At 37.0% G+C, this 17,604-nt stretch overlaps 1 protein-coding gene across 10 annotated transcripts in view; it reads right to left on the reverse strand.

Moving 5' to 3' along the window:
- pak6b (p21 protein (Cdc42/Rac)-activated kinase 6b) overlaps positions 1 to 14,917 on the reverse strand; it is a 37,662-nt gene extending 22,745 nt beyond the window's left edge. For 2 of the 10 annotated variants that reach the window (XM_082147202.1, XM_082147203.1), the window contains exons 1-4: positions 9,545 to 9,694; positions 6,933 to 6,999; positions 4,630 to 4,689; positions 294 to 512 (exon numbers count right to left, since the gene is read on the reverse strand). In XM_082147202.1, coding sequence (XP_082003328.1) covers positions 294 to 503 — 210 coding nt within the window. In that variant the 5' untranslated portion in view covers positions 504 to 512; positions 4,630 to 4,689; positions 6,933 to 6,999; positions 9,545 to 9,694. The other 8 variants (XM_082147211.1, XM_082147206.1, XM_082147209.1 and 5 more) reach the window with 8 other exon arrangements.
- Positions 14,918 to 17,604: the final 2,687 nt, after the last annotated feature.

Consider the following 17,604-nt stretch of genomic DNA (forward strand, 5'->3'; position numbering starts at 1 on the left):
TATTTTTGCCTAATTGTCATAAAAAGTCACTAAGTTTTGCAAATAATGTAAAAATATATATAATGTAATTTAACCATTCATTAATTACATATATTTATATATATATTTTTTATTTTTTATTTTTATTATAATATAATTGCTGTGTGTAAAATTCAAACTACTCTATAGTTTATCTATATATATAAACATGTTAATTAATTATGTATTGATGTCAAAAACATATAATAAAATAGCTCTGCTACTCTGATATTGTGCAACATGTCTGGTGTTGTTTTGAACACGCTTCACTTTACCTTCTTTGGTTTGAGATAGATCTGTGTGATTCTGGATGGGTCCACCACAGGTTTGGGTCTCTTGAGTGTTTCTATGATGCTCTGCCATTGGGGCGGCAGACCGAGGAAACATCCCTGAACCGGGTCGAAGGACGTGTGCACCCTGTGCTCGAAGTTCTTGGGTGTGGAGATCTCCAGCCTCCTCTTCTTCTTCTTCTTCCTCAGGAACATCCCGACAGCCTGTGGGAAACAAGAGTGGGTCCCATCGTGAAACGACACGCTCAGTTTCTCCAGCAATGCCATGCGGTCGCATTCACAACATGCACTACATGTCCAACTGAAGAGATCCCAAAAAAAACAAGCCTCAAAAGAGGGCGGGGGACAGGTGTGACACGTGCTGTCAATCGGACACCTGAGGACACGCCCCCTTCCTAGCTCTTTCAAACCTGACACCGTGAGCGTCCTGTTACACGGACACTGAAGTGAGACGGTTGTAGATCGAGTCTTTACTAATGCATATTATTCAGTGAACCATCGGGACCAAACTACTAGTGACAGGCTCAATATTCCAGCAGGTTATACTGAGGTCATATCAGCCAATGAAAGCGACCACAGAAAACAATGCCCTGATTTTGGGTACATTGGATTTCCCAAGTCTGAATCTATTTAGCCCTATATAACCCTGTATTATTTATGATACACACATTTCTAAGGCCTCTAAATGACCTGTTTCACACACTCTCCGACAGTCCTTCTGATTGACAGTTTAGACTCTTTTCTCAAGTAAAAGTCTTTTAGTGTTTCAAATTGCATATTTTTGCTCAGTTTGGGCCTCTGAGTACTTCTTTTCCCTCCGTATTCTCACTATATTATACCATATGAGCTATAAAATGTTCAAATATGATACAAAACATTTTTGTTTTTGTCTGACTATACATCATATGTGAGGCTTTACAGGGTTAATATCTCAGTCGTTTTTCCTAGACATTTTAAAATATTTCCCATCAAATTCTCTCAAGATCAAATGATCTGAGCAGCTCCACATTAATTTTATAGCTCAATACTTTTACTGTATTGACTCATTTGAGTCGTTGTGTTATACTTCTAATGCTGTGCTAATGAAAGCTTTGAAACACTTAGTTTGTCCTCTAGGAGCTGCTGGTGACATTATATGATGGTATTGCTGGAAGGGTTATGCGGCCTCAGCTCTGCATTAACTCGATCAATCACATCATCAGCGTGGAGGAACATATTGACTATCTGATGATCACCGTTCGACTATTACCCCTCAGTAATAGTTCAGGTCCCTCAACATCTGTCCTGATGAATGAAGTGAATGGAAACAAATGTATAAACCCCATGCAGAATGTATACAAACATAAGATATAAAGATGTCATTTTTACTGTAAAAAATGTGTTATTTTTACAGAGAAATACCGTAAAAAAGGTACAGTAAAAACTAGAGCTGCACCGACACTACATTTTTCCACCAATAACGATAGCTATTATTCAGAAGGATATCTGCTGATACTGATAGTTTGATTTTCTCATGAAATTTTTTTGAATCATGTAAAATATTACATTCAACTGCTATTTTTTTCCAGATTTTTAATAAAAAATTACACTCAAATCAAAAATGAAATGTTTGTATGCAACTCAGTTACATATAAGGTAGTTTTCATAAACATCATTTTAGTTTGAATTTCATGATAAAATGGACAGAAATTGAAAACTGAGACTTTGTTTCTTATCAGAAGTAACAAAGCACTTTGCGAATATTGAATGGGAGGCTACAAATAATGTTTGATATAGGGAAGAAACTGTGGACCTGACAACCCTGGCTTGAACTTCAGGCGATTCAGAGGGTCAAATAGAGCCTGCTTTTGCTTTAACATTGCTATTTTTTAATTGTTAAAGAGTTGTTGTCATATAGACAGCCCTAAATTCAACACAAAAGACATTTTCTTCACACACAGTGTGAGTTGCAGTCTGACACGTTTCCCCGCCCCCTTTTGATTGACAGGATATAATCGGCCCTGATCATCGGCTGTTTTTAAACAATCCGCCGTTTTATTGGCCGATACATCTCTAGTAAAAACCTATTCAGTAAGTTATCTTAACATACTGCATAGAGTTAAAAACTGTAAATGGTTTAACATCACAATATGTGTAACTTTATCATAAAATACTGTCAAATTTGCAAAATGCAAGAAAAAACTATGAATTACTGTATAATTTATGGTGAAAAAAGGACATTACCAGAAGTCCCAGCATGACTCATAACATATGATTATATTTTATTTAAATAGTTTAATCTTATTTTTGATATCAGTCATGTACATTAGGGTGTTTTGTGTCATTCTGTTCATGTTTATTGCGTTATTTTAGTGTAATTTGTGTTACTCTGTAATCATGTGTTTTACAACCTGCATTATTATGCAAAGCTTCCATCCTCTTGGTTCAGGATCATGTGTGTCAGTTATCTTTCATAGGAAATACCCTAATCAGAGCAGAACTACAGTAAATAAAAACTAAACGCATTAATATGATCCACATTTCTTAAAAAAATGATCATCTTTTTGCAGGATCTTCAAGGGTTTTGCAAACATATGCAGTTAATAAACTACAACTGCACAAACAGAAGCCAGTGGATTTCCATAAATGACAGTGTGTGTCTGTAAACTCCTCTTGTAGGAGCTGTCAATCAATATTTGCCCACTAGAGAACATCAAACAGTGAGCAATAAATATGCAAAATACCCAGATAAGACGTCATGAACACATGACAATCAATTTCATATTTTTTTTATCCATTATGTTATCCAAAAGTAAATATTGCTATAAAATATTTCTAATATCTCCAGCCACTGTTATCAAACAAAAAAATGTGAAGCATGTCATTTCTGTAAAAAGCTTCATGTCTGAGAGTTTATTAGACACTGTTTTCAACTAAAAACTGAAAAATGTACGCAGTTTGTACGTTAATTTACACGACAACAGCGGCTTTAAAACGGTCTTCAAAGTGCACGTTTTTGGAAACAACACCGATATCATGTGTGTAAAGTACAAAAACGGTGGCATTATGCTTGTTACGTGTTCAGTGACATCGCCATCTAGTGGCCTGGCATGAATAATACAGTGCTTTTTAATCGTTCTCACGGATCAGTGTGAACGGAGATTGTTTTCACAACGTCGTCGTCCATCGCGAAGGAAAAACGTTTTGGTTTTTAGTAACATTGACTGATGCTCCAGACGGAAACTTGATGCATTAAGAGCCGGGGGGTGATAACTTTTTTAATTTGGAGATCAAGGTCAATTATAATTAATTTGTCTTCTGGGAAACATGCAAGTATCTTCTGTTGCTTCCGAAGGGCCGTACTAAATGAAAAAAAATATATATATTTAAACAAAATAAGAAAAATTTGGAAATCTTCATCCTGTTCAAAAGTTTTCACCCCTCGCTTCAGGAGCATCAGTGAACGTCTGAACCTTTTTTAATAGTTGTGTTTGAGTCCCTCAGTGTGAAAAGATATATATGAAGATCATACAGTCACTGCTGGAAAGGGTTCAACTGTGCAAAAGTTGAACCCTGCAAAAAAACTGTGACGCTAACCTGGAGGATTATTCTCAAGAACTGTTTAACTTCTCAGGACAAACAAGGGGACTCAAGAACAACCATCACAAAAGATGGGAAAACAGTCGTGGATCATCCAGATAACGACACACAGTATTAAGAAACAAGGGTTCATAAACTTTTGAACGGGATCATTTTTATAAATATCTATTTTTATCTTGTGGACCATATGTAAACATCATCTATGTACAATATGTTATTCAGGACAGTACTAAATAAAATAAAAAGCATGCATTTTGTATGATTCCTCTTATCAAAATTATTCACATTTTCACAGATTCGGCAAATATAAACACACACCCGTTCAACTGCTTAACACAAATATCTCATCAGCCAATCACACGGCAGCAACTCAATGCATGTAGAAACGGTGAAGACGATCTGCTGAAGCTCAAACTGAGCATCAGAACGAGGAAGAAAGATGATTTAAGTGAGTATTTCAGAAACTGTCGATCTACTGGGATTTTTACGCACAAGAATGACCTGAACAGGAGAAAATATCCAGTCAGTGGATGTCAGAAATCAGAGGAGAACGATCAGACTGGGTTAGCCGATAGAAAGGCAACAGTAACTCAAATAAGCGCTAGTTATAACCGAGGTCTGCAGAAGAGCATCCCTGAACACACAACACCAGTATAAATATATCAGAAAATAGCAGTATTTTAACAGATCAAATACAATACAACCAAACAAGTCAAACTGAAGCCTGTTTTCATAGTCTGACCTGTGCAGTTGTGTGTGATCTCGCTCAGTTCAGCTCATTCATCTCCTCGTTCAGTGGACCCTGATCAGGACAGAAACACAACATATGAGTGAGAAGAAGAAGTCCTCCATCCAGAGTCAGAGTCCGGCGTCGCTGTGCTGTTTATTCAGCGGGTGTGGAGAGAAACACATGACAGATGAGGAGCGTTTGCACACGCTGAAGAAATGCTGCTACTCCTACACTGCCTTGGGTTCCTGCAACACGTCGGGACATGATCGCTCTGAAAGAGCCTTTAAATCTCAACATGCCATGATGGATCAGATACCAGGCCTCAGAGAAAACATTTAGATTTAGAAAATCCTAACTTAAGGGGTTTGCAGATATTTTTTTTTTTACTTTATTTTAACAGGGAACCAGACTGAGACCGAGATCTCTTTTTCAGCTGAGCCCTGTGAAACATATAAACATATACAATGTCACACAATGAAATGTACATACACAATGAAGACATCCAAATCAACAAAAACAATCACAAACACATGAAACATCATATAAATCCTCAAATACATTTTTTAAATGGGCCAGGGACACAAGATTGTTTATCTGAAGTTTGATCTGCAATTTGTTCCATATATAGGGGGCAGAATAACTAAATGCAGATCTTTATGCATGTCAGTATACAACATTAGACAGGTTGGGATTGGGAACACCCATTTTTGCCATGTTTACTCAAATTGTGTAAGAAATCAGGAAGTCAATATTATTTAACAAGTCATATCCTTTATAACATGGTTGAGAAACAGTATGTGCAAAGCTTGAGTCATTTATAATTATTGGGCATTTCTGATTTCGGTGTTGAAATGCTCATTTAGATTAAATTATGGAAGCTTGTTTCTGGCGTGGAATAAAACAAAAAAACATTGCGACTTTTTATCTCATAATTACTTTTCTTCTAGAAATTGTGAGTGTATATCTGGCAAATCTGGGAAATAAGTCAAAACTGCCAGTTTGTATGTCTTATTTCTTGCAATTCTGACTCTTTTTGTTCCTCAAAACTGTGCGATATAAACTTGCAACTCAGAAAAAAAGTCAGAATTATGAGATATCAACTCAAATCTCAAGAAATAAAATTGCAAGTTATAAACTCGAGGAAAAGTCATAATTGTAAGATATAGAGTCATAATTGCAAGTTATAAAGGCATTATTGTGATATATAATGTCATAATTGTGAGGTATAAAGTCAGAATTTCGAGTTGTAAGGTCAGAATTGCGAGGAAAAGACGGGAATTTTGAAATATAAAGTCGTAATTGCGAGAAAAAGACAGAATTCAACTCAGGAATGAACTCAGAATTGCGAGAAATAAAGTTGGAAATGCAAGAAATAAACTCAATTGCGAGATATAAAGTCAGAATTGTGAGAAATAAACTCAATTGCAAGAAAAAAACGTTTTTTTGTTTTTTTAAAGTGCATAAAAAAAAAAAATCATATATCTAAAATATATCTATTTTTATGTCATATTATTCACCATATTCTTAAAGAAGAAAATTAGCTGAAACATACAGTAAAAACTCGTTTGCATTTGTGCATTTAGCAGATAGTTTTATCCAGTGCAACTTTCAAAAAGAGGAACAAAAGCAGTTTGTGAAAGAGCCAACAATATTCGTAATATAAAATGCCTGGTTTATAAACTCAATCCTGCTTTAATACAAACGTGCATTTCTGATTCTTTCTTGATGAAGAATGACACACTGAGCTCTAATGTTCCAGATCAAGTCGAGTTGCAGAAAGTAAATCATCCAAACAAGTGAAGATACTGTCTGTCACATCACTAGAGATCCGCCCTGCCTAGAACTCATCGCAGAGATATTTACACTCACCAAACTGGTTGAGGACTTCATTATGTGCTTTATAACGGTTATCCATTCAGATGGGTGGTGATTTTCTATCAAACCCTAAAATTGCAACATTGGAACAATAAGATTTAAAAATGGACATAATAAGTTGCAGTACTTGACTAGTTGAATTTGCAATATGTGAAGTTGCAATAACAAGAAGCATTTTTTTTTTTTTGGCATAATTCTGACTCTCGCAATTCTGACTTTTTCAGAATTTGAGTTTTGAAAATCACTTGACTGACAATAAGCTTTTTTTTTTTTTTTTGGCATAATATTCATATATTTCTCATAATTGTGAATTAATTGTCAACAATCAGAGATTTTAAGATGCAATTGCACTATATATGTGGAAAATATTCTGGGTTTATGCAAGTTACATCCAATATAGGTTATCAGTTAAAGTTATGGAAAGAAGGTTTAAAACTCACCTTATGTTTTCCCCTCTTCATCAAGCCATCAAGTTCATGCCAGATCCATGTCCAGGAATGTCATGCTCTGTTTAGACAAGTAAAAGATCAGCCTTAACAAAACTACTACATCATTATGCATTATTCGCATTGGGTTTGTGCAACCTGATCAAGACTCGCACCATAGAAATGAAACAAGAAAACGACAGAAACTCCTGTTGAATGTTTCAATGCTTGTGTTATTTACCATCACTTACAGCTCAACTTTATTTATTCTAATCTCATTAAAACATCCACATCACCTCAGAATCAAAAGAAAAGAAAAAGAAATTCTATTTTGCAAGAAAATTCTGTCTTTTAGGACCATTTTCATTTATGCATTGCATTTATGCATCAGTATTTTTATTTTTATTGAGTTTTTGTCCTTCTATGATAATAATATAACAATTCTCATTACTAAAAATCAATTAATATCTTGTATTGCATAAATGCATAAAGCACTAACTAATGCTTACAATTGTATGGACGCTTGTTTCTGCCACTGAACAAAAATTAAAAAAGGTAATTGCAAATTTTCCTCTTACAATTCAAACTTTTTGTCTTGCAATTGGGTGATATGAACTCGCAATTCGGACTTTTTTTTATTGGAATTCTGACTTTTTTAAATTGCAATTCAGAATTTTTAATCGCAATTCTTTTTTCTTTTTTCCCCTTTTTTTAAAATGTATTTATTTAATCAGGGACAGTACACATTAATAATACATAACCATGTGTAAAATGCGACAGATTTAGCCAACACTGGCTAATTTTCATCCGTTGTCCCTTCTGCAGGTTGATGTTAAGGACATATACAGCACAATACAGAAAAATAACAAATAAAAAACTACCATACCAGAATACCTATAAATGTTCACAATTTTGATTTAACATTAACCATCTTTTCAGCTTTTTTGAGAAACCACAATGACCTGTTATTTGTTTTAATTCTTTCAACTCCGTTGGAAGTCTATTCCATTCATGTGTTCCTCTAAAAGCCAAAGATAGCTGACCAAAGGTAGTTTTTCCTAATGGCACCTTACAATCACCCCTAATACCAGCTCGTGTATACCGTCCTGTTAGCTGATCAATATAATCCTTAAAAACCGGAGGAGCAATGACATTCAGAATTTTAAAAACAAGTATCAAATCAACATATTGAATCAAATGTTCCCAACTTAAAAGGGAATACTCTGCTAAAATACTACAATACAAAAATACATAAAATACATTCTGACTTGCAACTTCTCGCAAAATCTCACAACAATTCCTCCACATATGGTAATAATCTGTTTTTGTATGCAAGTTACAAAGTTATAAAATTATGAAAAGAAGGTTTAAAATTCAGACTTTTTTTTATCGAAATTCTGACTTTTTGTAACAATTCTGACTTCTGACTTTTTTAATCACAATTCTGACTTTTTTTCTTGCAATTGCGAGTTTAAATCACACAGTTCTGAGGTGGAAAAAAAAGTCAATTGTGAGATAAAAAGTTGCAATTAGCTTTTTTCTTTTTTTATTCTATGGCAGAAACAAGCTTCCATACAATTGAGACCAGGGGCCAGTTGCATAAACACAGTAACTATTTTAACACTGAGTCTGAAAAACTAGTGTGACTTACTTTCACACACACACAAAAAATAATTATATATATAGTCTAAACAGTTGATGCAACAGGCCACTTATTGTAAAGTGTTACCAGTATTTTGTTTTTGAGGTGAAATATGACCAATTGACTAATTAAGGAAGAAAAATTAAAGCACTTTTGTTGCACTGAACAAATATCTGCCCCTGAGGTAAGACAAATAATATTGTTCTCCTGTTTTGGATAAAAATGATTCTGTGGTGAAGTCTACAGAAAACAAAACAAAATGTAATTAATTTCTACATGACAAATTTTGTTCAGGCAACAATAAAAATAATAATAATAATTCTATATTAGCACTCATTTAAGCTTGCAGAAATTAAAGAATAAATATCAACATTATTAAATTAAGTAAAACCTACTCAACTTTTCTGATACTGCTGTTCCCGTTATGCACTGGGGCATACATTAAGGTTGATTACTTATTTTCTTTCTTAATTTTACTTAACTTAGTAAAGCAGAGTTTACTTAATCCCATATATGACATTTACTTTAAAAAAAATCTCAGTGCAAAAAACTTGCGAAATTAAAACTAAGTAAATATTAGGCTACTTGTTTTCCAGTGTGTTTAAAGCATAAACTCACTTAATTTTGATCAAACTTCAATATGTTCAGACAGTCCTTTTGCTTCTCCAGTAAATGCATCTTGATGTAAGAATATCTAGATATTTGCATATGGAAAACAAGACAAAAATACTGAGGAAGAACATCCGTTTTTGCAGCGTGATCCTTCAGGATTGGAAGTGAATGAACCGGAAAGACGAGGACGAAGACGCTCACCGTTTTCTTCAACCACATGATCTTCAAGAGCTCGTTCTCCACAACTCTCCAGCTCTCAAAACCTCACGCTTACTTTCTTCTGTCACGCAACAAAGTCCAACACCATCCACAGATCTTAACTTAGACCAGACAGAGAGACAGAATCAAAGAAAGAGCGTTGAATCTGTCTTACCTGGAGCTGAGGATCGCCGTAACGCTCGTGAAGGTCTCTCTCTCTCTCTCTCTCTCTCTCTCACACACACACACACACACACACACACACACACACACACGGAGTTTCTCCCATCATCAGCATGTAGGTCTGCGTGCCGCTGCATGTTCGCAGGTTTTGGGAGCGTCTCTCTCCGATGTGAGTCACCGACAGACGTGTCGTGCTCCTCTCCTCATGTAGGTCAGATCTACTACATCAGTTTAGTCACTTCCATGAGGAGTAAAGTCACTCTAAATGCCCGTTCACACCAGAGTCGATAGCGATACAGCTCTAAATAAAGCAGAGTCTCCACACAACTATAAAGATAACGACACAGTTATCTTTAGCTGGAAATAACTTTATTAAAGAACCGCTATAAAGCCAAAACAATCTTACCTTAAATTATACGTTTATCTCTGTAAAGCCGCTTTGAAACAATCTACATTGTTAAAAGCGCTATATAAATGAAGATGACTTGACTTGACACAGTGATAGCCATATCGTTCAAATCCATAAACCAATTTTGAGTTTTGGCAACGCGTTTTTTTACATTCCTGTAACTCATCAAAAGCTAAGCAAGTTTCAACTGTTTTTATAAGTTGGTCAAAAGTTCCGTCGTTATATATATATATATAATTTTTCCTCAGCTAATGACCATTATAAACATTGACAGCCAATCAGAATCCATCCTGCTCAGTCCAACTGAAGTGCCTTGAAACGTTATTCAGGGTGTTGATGTAATTTACACTGAAACAGGAAGACAGGCAGGGCCTATCAAACAGCTCCTCCCCCTTTGTAAAACAGCCAATAGCGTTTGGTTTACATCACAGCTCGGCCTGAGCTGTTGAGTTCAGTAAAGCCGCAGTTTCCTCCCAATATCAAACCGTTTCTCCTGTAATCTCCTCCATATTGCTTTAAAAATACAGCATTCTGTTCGCCATGTAGAAAACGTTGCCTTTGAACAAGTGACTGACTTCAGCCCTTCAGGCTCTATTTATAATGTAGGGGGCGGAGCTTCAGATTCTAGAAAGCATTTGATTGGACAAGAAATCTGATGAGAAGCTGAAGTGCAGAGTGATGTAAAAATCGTTGATCCATATTGGCGGAAGTGAGTTTTAAATGCTTTACATCTTCTGAATGCGAATTTTGTCAGATACACTTACTGGAGAAGCAAAATGAAGTGTATAAGCTTAAAACAAGAAGAATATCTGCCGATGGGGTCAGAAAAATATAGCCTGACTACGTCCGACTTCGTACTTCCGCTCAATTTCATTTCGCTTCTGTACTCAGTCTGAGACAGCGTCATAGCTTTCCGTTTTCCTCCGGCCTGAAAACAGCCGGGCCAATCAACGAACAGAGGGCGGGCTGAGAGCCGTGACGTAGACGCTGATTGTACCGTGGATGCATAGATTTACTTCACATAATCTGCAAAAGTCGTTCACAGCCATGTTCACTCCGGTATTTCGCTCGATGGTTTTTGTTTTCGCATCATACCTGCGTTTACAGTGGAAGTTAGATGCGGCTGAGCATGCGCATAACACACGCCATAACCAAACGTTATGTGATTGGCTTACGGGTAACCAATGATTTTAAACTTCAGACAAGCGCCTCCCCGCGAGAAAGAAAACACTTCTCTATTATGCCATTCCAGACTCTGTCTACGAAGCAAAGCGAAGTAGCAGAGTTTGGTATTACCAGGCTAAGAAAAATAAGGGATGTAGTGAGAATTTCCCTTATTTCGTGTGATATTGTGACAATATGGAGGAAAAAACAGCCCAAACTGAGCAAAAATATGCAATTTGGTGCAGATGCTGATATTTATATGATACTGACATCACAGTAAAGCGACTACTGACATAAAATGCATATAAATATCTGCCATTAATGTCTTAGTATTATCAAACCTGTAGTTTAAAAACATAATGTAATGCAATACAATGATTGAGAGATGAACAAATAAAGCTTCCTCTAAAGCCTACACTAAGGCCCCGTTTACACTGCCAGTGAAATGTGACCCAATTCCGATTTTTTGCTCACATGTGACACAGATCGGATGTGTTCTATGACAGTGTAAACAAGAAAAAAACGCATGCATTCGGATATTTCCAGATCGGTTTCAGGCCTCATTCATATGTGGAAATAAATCGGATATGTGCCAATGCGACTGTCATGTAAACAGGAAGATCGGATTTTCTGAGGCATTAGGCAACGTCTCCGCGGTTTAATGACGAGAGAAACCCCGACGCAGATCTGCAAAGGGACGGATGGCCCGACGAAACGTTGTCATCGTAGGAGAGGAATGTGGAGAGGGTCACAGGAAGTGTTTTCATATGACTGTAAATTTAACGAAAATTTTTGTTAATTTACATTTATTCATTTCAAGCAATTAGTAATTTATTTGTAATAAACGCTTTAAGTGGGCTATTTAAATTTAAAAAGTGCTAGGACTATTTACATATTCAATTATATTTTTAAAACATACGCGCAGATTGTGATGTAATATTGTGTGTGCATAGAAAGAATTTGTCCGCAGCCGCTCAAAAAAGAAAATTGTTCACAGCTGCTCTACTCCTGAGCGCAACTCCTGTCAGTGTTGTGTAAGTACAGGCTCTAGGCAGTTTTTTTTGTGTTAATTTCTATTTCTTGTCGCTGTGCAGGCTCTTTATTGTATAACAGTGAACAGCCCTTAATGTATGTGCCGTAGATCGGTCCGTTGCATTACGAATGAAAGCAGTATCAATAATGTCAAATATGTGATGTGCAGTCAAGTTCGGCTGTGTGTATGTTGTTTTAACGAGTGTTCTCACCGACACGCTTGTGATTCGTGGAGTTTTAACGAGTTTTATAGACATTGTTTCTTATTCAAAAGTGGTGTTTGGCAACTTTGCATATCGCAGAGCATGAAACATATTTTGTGTTCGTCTATTTGTGCAAGAGAATTTAACCCTTTAAGCATGCGCGATATGTTTCAGATAGTAGCCTATATGGCAAGTGTAAACACATGAATCGGATATGGGTCACAATTTAAAGAATGTGTAAACAGACAGTCAAAAAAATCGGATATAGGCAACAAATCAGAATTGGGCATCAAGACCTGCAGTGTAAACGAGGCCATGAATCAGAGGACAGAAGCATGTAGTGGATAAGTGGATTGCTAAGAGGCCTTAGACACGTGTGTATCAAATAGAAAACAGTAGCTTTAGGGTTAAACATTTTAACTGCAACAAAAACCTCAATAAACGGATCGTGTTTGGATTATTTCGTCAGTCTGAATCCCTTTCCCAGAACACTAAAGGAAGTCGACTCATGAAGAATTTCAGGACCACTGAAGAATCGGGGTGGTGGCGCAATGGATAAGACACATGCCTTTGGCGTGAGAGACCCGGGTTCGAATCCACTGTGAGACACCAATGTGTCCCTGAGCAAGACACTTAACCCCTAGTTGCTCCAGAGGCGTGCGACCTCTGACATATATAGCAATTGTAAGTCGCTTTGTATAAAAGCGTCAGCTAAATGAATAAATGTAAATGTAAATGTAAATCTGCGACACGCCCTTGATGTGCAAACGTGTCAGCTGAAGATCTGCACCGACACGCAGATGATGATGATGATGATGATGATGATGATGATGATGCGGGTCCAAGAGTGAACCAGACGGCTTATTCACTGCTTCATTACCAGACATGAAACTTAACCTACTAAATCTGTGTACGACTAAATCTACTAAAACTCAGCACACAATTTTGACTGGACTATTTTTTGGATAGTTCTCTTGTTGACGATCACACACAAAATATCTTGAATGTAACTCGACACCCTTGCCTCATTTAGTATGTGCGGTTCTATGAATATGCAAATGAGCCCCGCCTCCACTCACTCCCTCAGCTCAGAGATCCACTGGTTGACGATCACACGTTGATCTGATTGGTTACAAGGTAGTTTGTGACGTCAGAAACACCAGCGATTTCAAAGCGTGTGTTTGAGACTGTCTTTGGTTCACTGCAGTTTTAAGGCGAGACACGGCAGGTATTTTTTTTATTGGTATATTTGTCTTCAATAGCATGTCTTCTTTCAGACTTTTGGTGAAAAAAGTCAGAAATCCACTTTTAGGTTTTTATTTTCCTACACTTCGTCTGTTTGCGTCTGTAGATTTCTCCTAAATTCAACAAAAGTTGGCGTTGTAAATCCTCCCGCTGCTCCGCGATCTCTGTCTGCTCCCTGTCATCACACACACACTGTTAGAAAGCTCTCTCTCTCCTGTACAATGCTGTCGGATCCAAATATGGTCATTTCCTTTTTATCAGCAACCAATCATGAAAGTAAAAGGGCTGAATGCGCAATCTCATTGGCTGATGATAAATCTTTAAAGCCCGTTTTCTCAAAATGACTTTTCTCTCATTCTCCAAGTCCGAAATCTCCACTTCAGTTGCACCTTATATACACCAAACCTTCCAGTCTTGTACCAAGTAATATTATGAAGACATTTACAGAGGGATTTGTAAATATATTATTCCTAGCCGGATTTATATGACATTTTATTCCAAAAAACATGGCGAAAAAATTAATTTTCTAACGCTATTGACAGTATATTCTGATTTACAGGATAACAAAAGTAGATCTCCCTCTGGAATTTTCCCCCATCTAATATGTGAACACGATGAAAAACTAATTTTGAACCAATACTCAGATTTCGGTTTTTTTTTTATTAATATATGCAAATTAGCACATATTTAATTAGATCATGCCTAATTTGCATATAAAAAAAAATTCTCATCTTAATGTAGGTAATCAACTGGGAAAGTTTCATGGTGATAATCTGCTAGTTACAAACTTGACCCTATTTACCTGTAGTGTCTCGCCTTCAGGAGGAAATACTCAGCAATGCTGTCGACTTATGAATTTACACACGGTTTGTCTTAAAGCAGATTAAAAACATCACATAGACACATAAACAAATGTTTGGTTTTTTCAAGGAAACAACTTTTAAATATGTAATGTTGGTGATCAACGATGGGTTTTAAGGGGTAAAGTGATCGACGACAGAGGGACTTAAATATTACAGAAACCCATTTAAACATCAAACATAAGAGCATTAAACAAAAACTAACCGGTCTGAGCGATGTAATGATCAACATTACTATGTCAACAGAATAATGTTGATTAAATCCATAAATTGGCTGTTTTATCTTGCAACCATGCGTTATAGTTTATCAGTGTTAATGAACTTCAGTAAGGTAGTGAATACACATTCACAATCTTAAAACATCACTCACCCAGCCGCCGATCTGAGCAGTTTACCTCGTGTGTTCCTCAGGTCAACACTGAACAACTCCTCCAGAAGTCATTTCACTAGCAAAAGAGCTCTGGACGTCAATCATTAACATACAGTACAGTGTGAGTGTGAGTGTGTGTGTGTGTGTGTGTGTGTGTGTGTGTGTGTGTGTGTGTGTGAGTGTGAGTGTGTTCATCCAATAAGGTTCAGCAGCTCTGATGCTTTTGTTCTCTGGGCTAGAATTATTATAGACAGCTTTACCATCCAAAGATCAAGTTTGCCTTATAAAAAAAGCACAGTAAACGATAATCTTATTCTTATTGCATGTTCATAAAACATTGAAGAATGTCCATAACACATTCATTATAGGAGCAGTAGATATTACAGTTTAGGTGAAAGGATCTCAAGCTGAAGCTGAAGACGTTACTGTAGTTTTACACATTAATAACACGATACTTCCTTGACAATAAACTCCAGCACAACAACCATAATGAAATGATCTTCACAGTAAATAACAGAACTCTGTTAGAGAGATAAATATGAGTTTATCTGTTCAATAACACACCGTCATCTCCAGCGTCGCTGTTACAGCATTTCAGATCACTCAGTTCTCGCCTTCTAAAGCCAAGCGGATGTTGCTTCTTGTGAGCGGTCTCGTTTAGCGTTTGATTAAAACGAAAACTAACACACAAACACACACACACACACACACACACACCAGACACACACAAACACACACACACACCAGACACACACAGACACACAAAACTAACTCCTCACACACACACACACACACAAAACAAACTCCTGCCCCACACACACACACACTGACAACTAACTCCTGCCCCACACACACACACACACGCACACACAAAACTAACTCCTGCCCCACACACACACACACACACACACACACACAGAAAACTAACTCCTGCCCCACACACACACACACACAACTAACTCCTGCCCCACACACACACACACACAAAACTAACTCCTGCCCCCCCCCCCCCACACACACACACACACGCACACGCACACACACAAAACTAACTCCTGCCCCACACACACACACACAAAACTAACTCCTGCCACACACACACACACACACACACACACACACACAAAACTAACTCCTGCCCCACACACACACACACAAAACTAACTCCTGCCACACACACACACACACACACAAAACTAACTCCTGCCACACACACAGGATCTGATGTTGCTTCTTGTTTTATTACGAGCTCTGTCTCGTTCGGTCTCTGTTCAGCATTTGATTAAAACGAAAACTAACTCCTGACACACACACACACACACACACACACACACACACACACACACACACACACACACACAAACACACCAGACACAGACACACACACACACAGACACAGACACACACACACACACACACACACACACACACACACACAGACACACAGACACACAGACACACACACAGACACCAGACACAGACACACACACACACACACACACACAGACACAGACACACACACAGACACAGACACAGACACAGACACAGACACACACACAGACACAGACACACACACACACACAGACACAGACACACAGACACACACACAGACACACACACCAGACACAGACACACACACAGGATCTGATGTTGCTTCTTGTTTTATTACGAGCTCTGTCTCGTTCTCTTTTTATTCCCATACCAGACACACATTCTACTCTCAAACACAAACACACACACACACACAACTTTTCTCTATTTACAGATATGACGAGACACGGGCTAGTTAACGCAAGTAGGGCTGCACAAATATATAGAAATTATAAAAATATCGCACATGTATATATCGCGATATGCATATCGCAACGGCTTGCAATAACTGCGGTCATGAACACAAGACAGAGAAAATCAGTCTCTGCTGAATAACTTTTGTAGCTTTAATAAGAATCAGGATATATTTAATTCATACAGTGAAAACCAAGCAGTGTTTTATTCTTACATTTGATTATTGAGTTTGTGTTGTTTAATAACCCTAATGTAGGATAACCTGAACCCCTGAACCCTGAGGTTTACACTGATGTTACAATAACACTTCTGATACTACAGTAAAACACTGATGTTCACTGGCAGAAGTTTAGGGATGTTTTTTCGTCACAAAAAGAATGTGAAACACATATGTAGGTTATATCATTTAAAGATATTTTAAAGATAATTTAAGTGTATTTTACACACTTTAAGCATTATCGTATCGTATATCGCATTATTGAATGAGTTATCGCATTTTTCTTCAAAATCGTGCAGCCCTAGACACAAGTACCTAATATCCCCATGAAAACCATCCTGACAGGTGTAAAATAAACACTTATAACAGGCTTACCGTAGTGAATCAGGGTCAGACAAAAACATGTTAATTTTAAACAAACAAAAAAAGTTACATAGTGTACCTTATAGTAAAGTGTTATTAAAAAATGCAAACATGAAAAGTGTTTGAATGAAGTAAATAATTACAAATGCTGAGCACAGGTGATTCAGTCAGAGGTGATTATAAACCGCAGAATGCACTATTTCTATGATTAGTATGTTGACCTGCAGGTTTTCAATGCATGAGTCAAATAACAGCGATTCACTGAACACAGAATAAAGCTGTACAAGCCTTTGTTCACAACTTCAGATTTCATGTCACAATAGTGGAAGGTTCATACTTTTAGTATAAAATTTAAATTAATTTGTATTTTTCAAAAGTTTCATAAAGCATGATACTTGAATTTG

This window comes from Leuciscus leuciscus, assembly GCF_965113295.1.
Source record: "Leuciscus leuciscus genome assembly, chromosome: 19".
NCBI classification, from domain to species: Eukaryota; Metazoa; Chordata; class Actinopteri; order Cypriniformes; family Leuciscidae; genus Leuciscus; species Leuciscus leuciscus.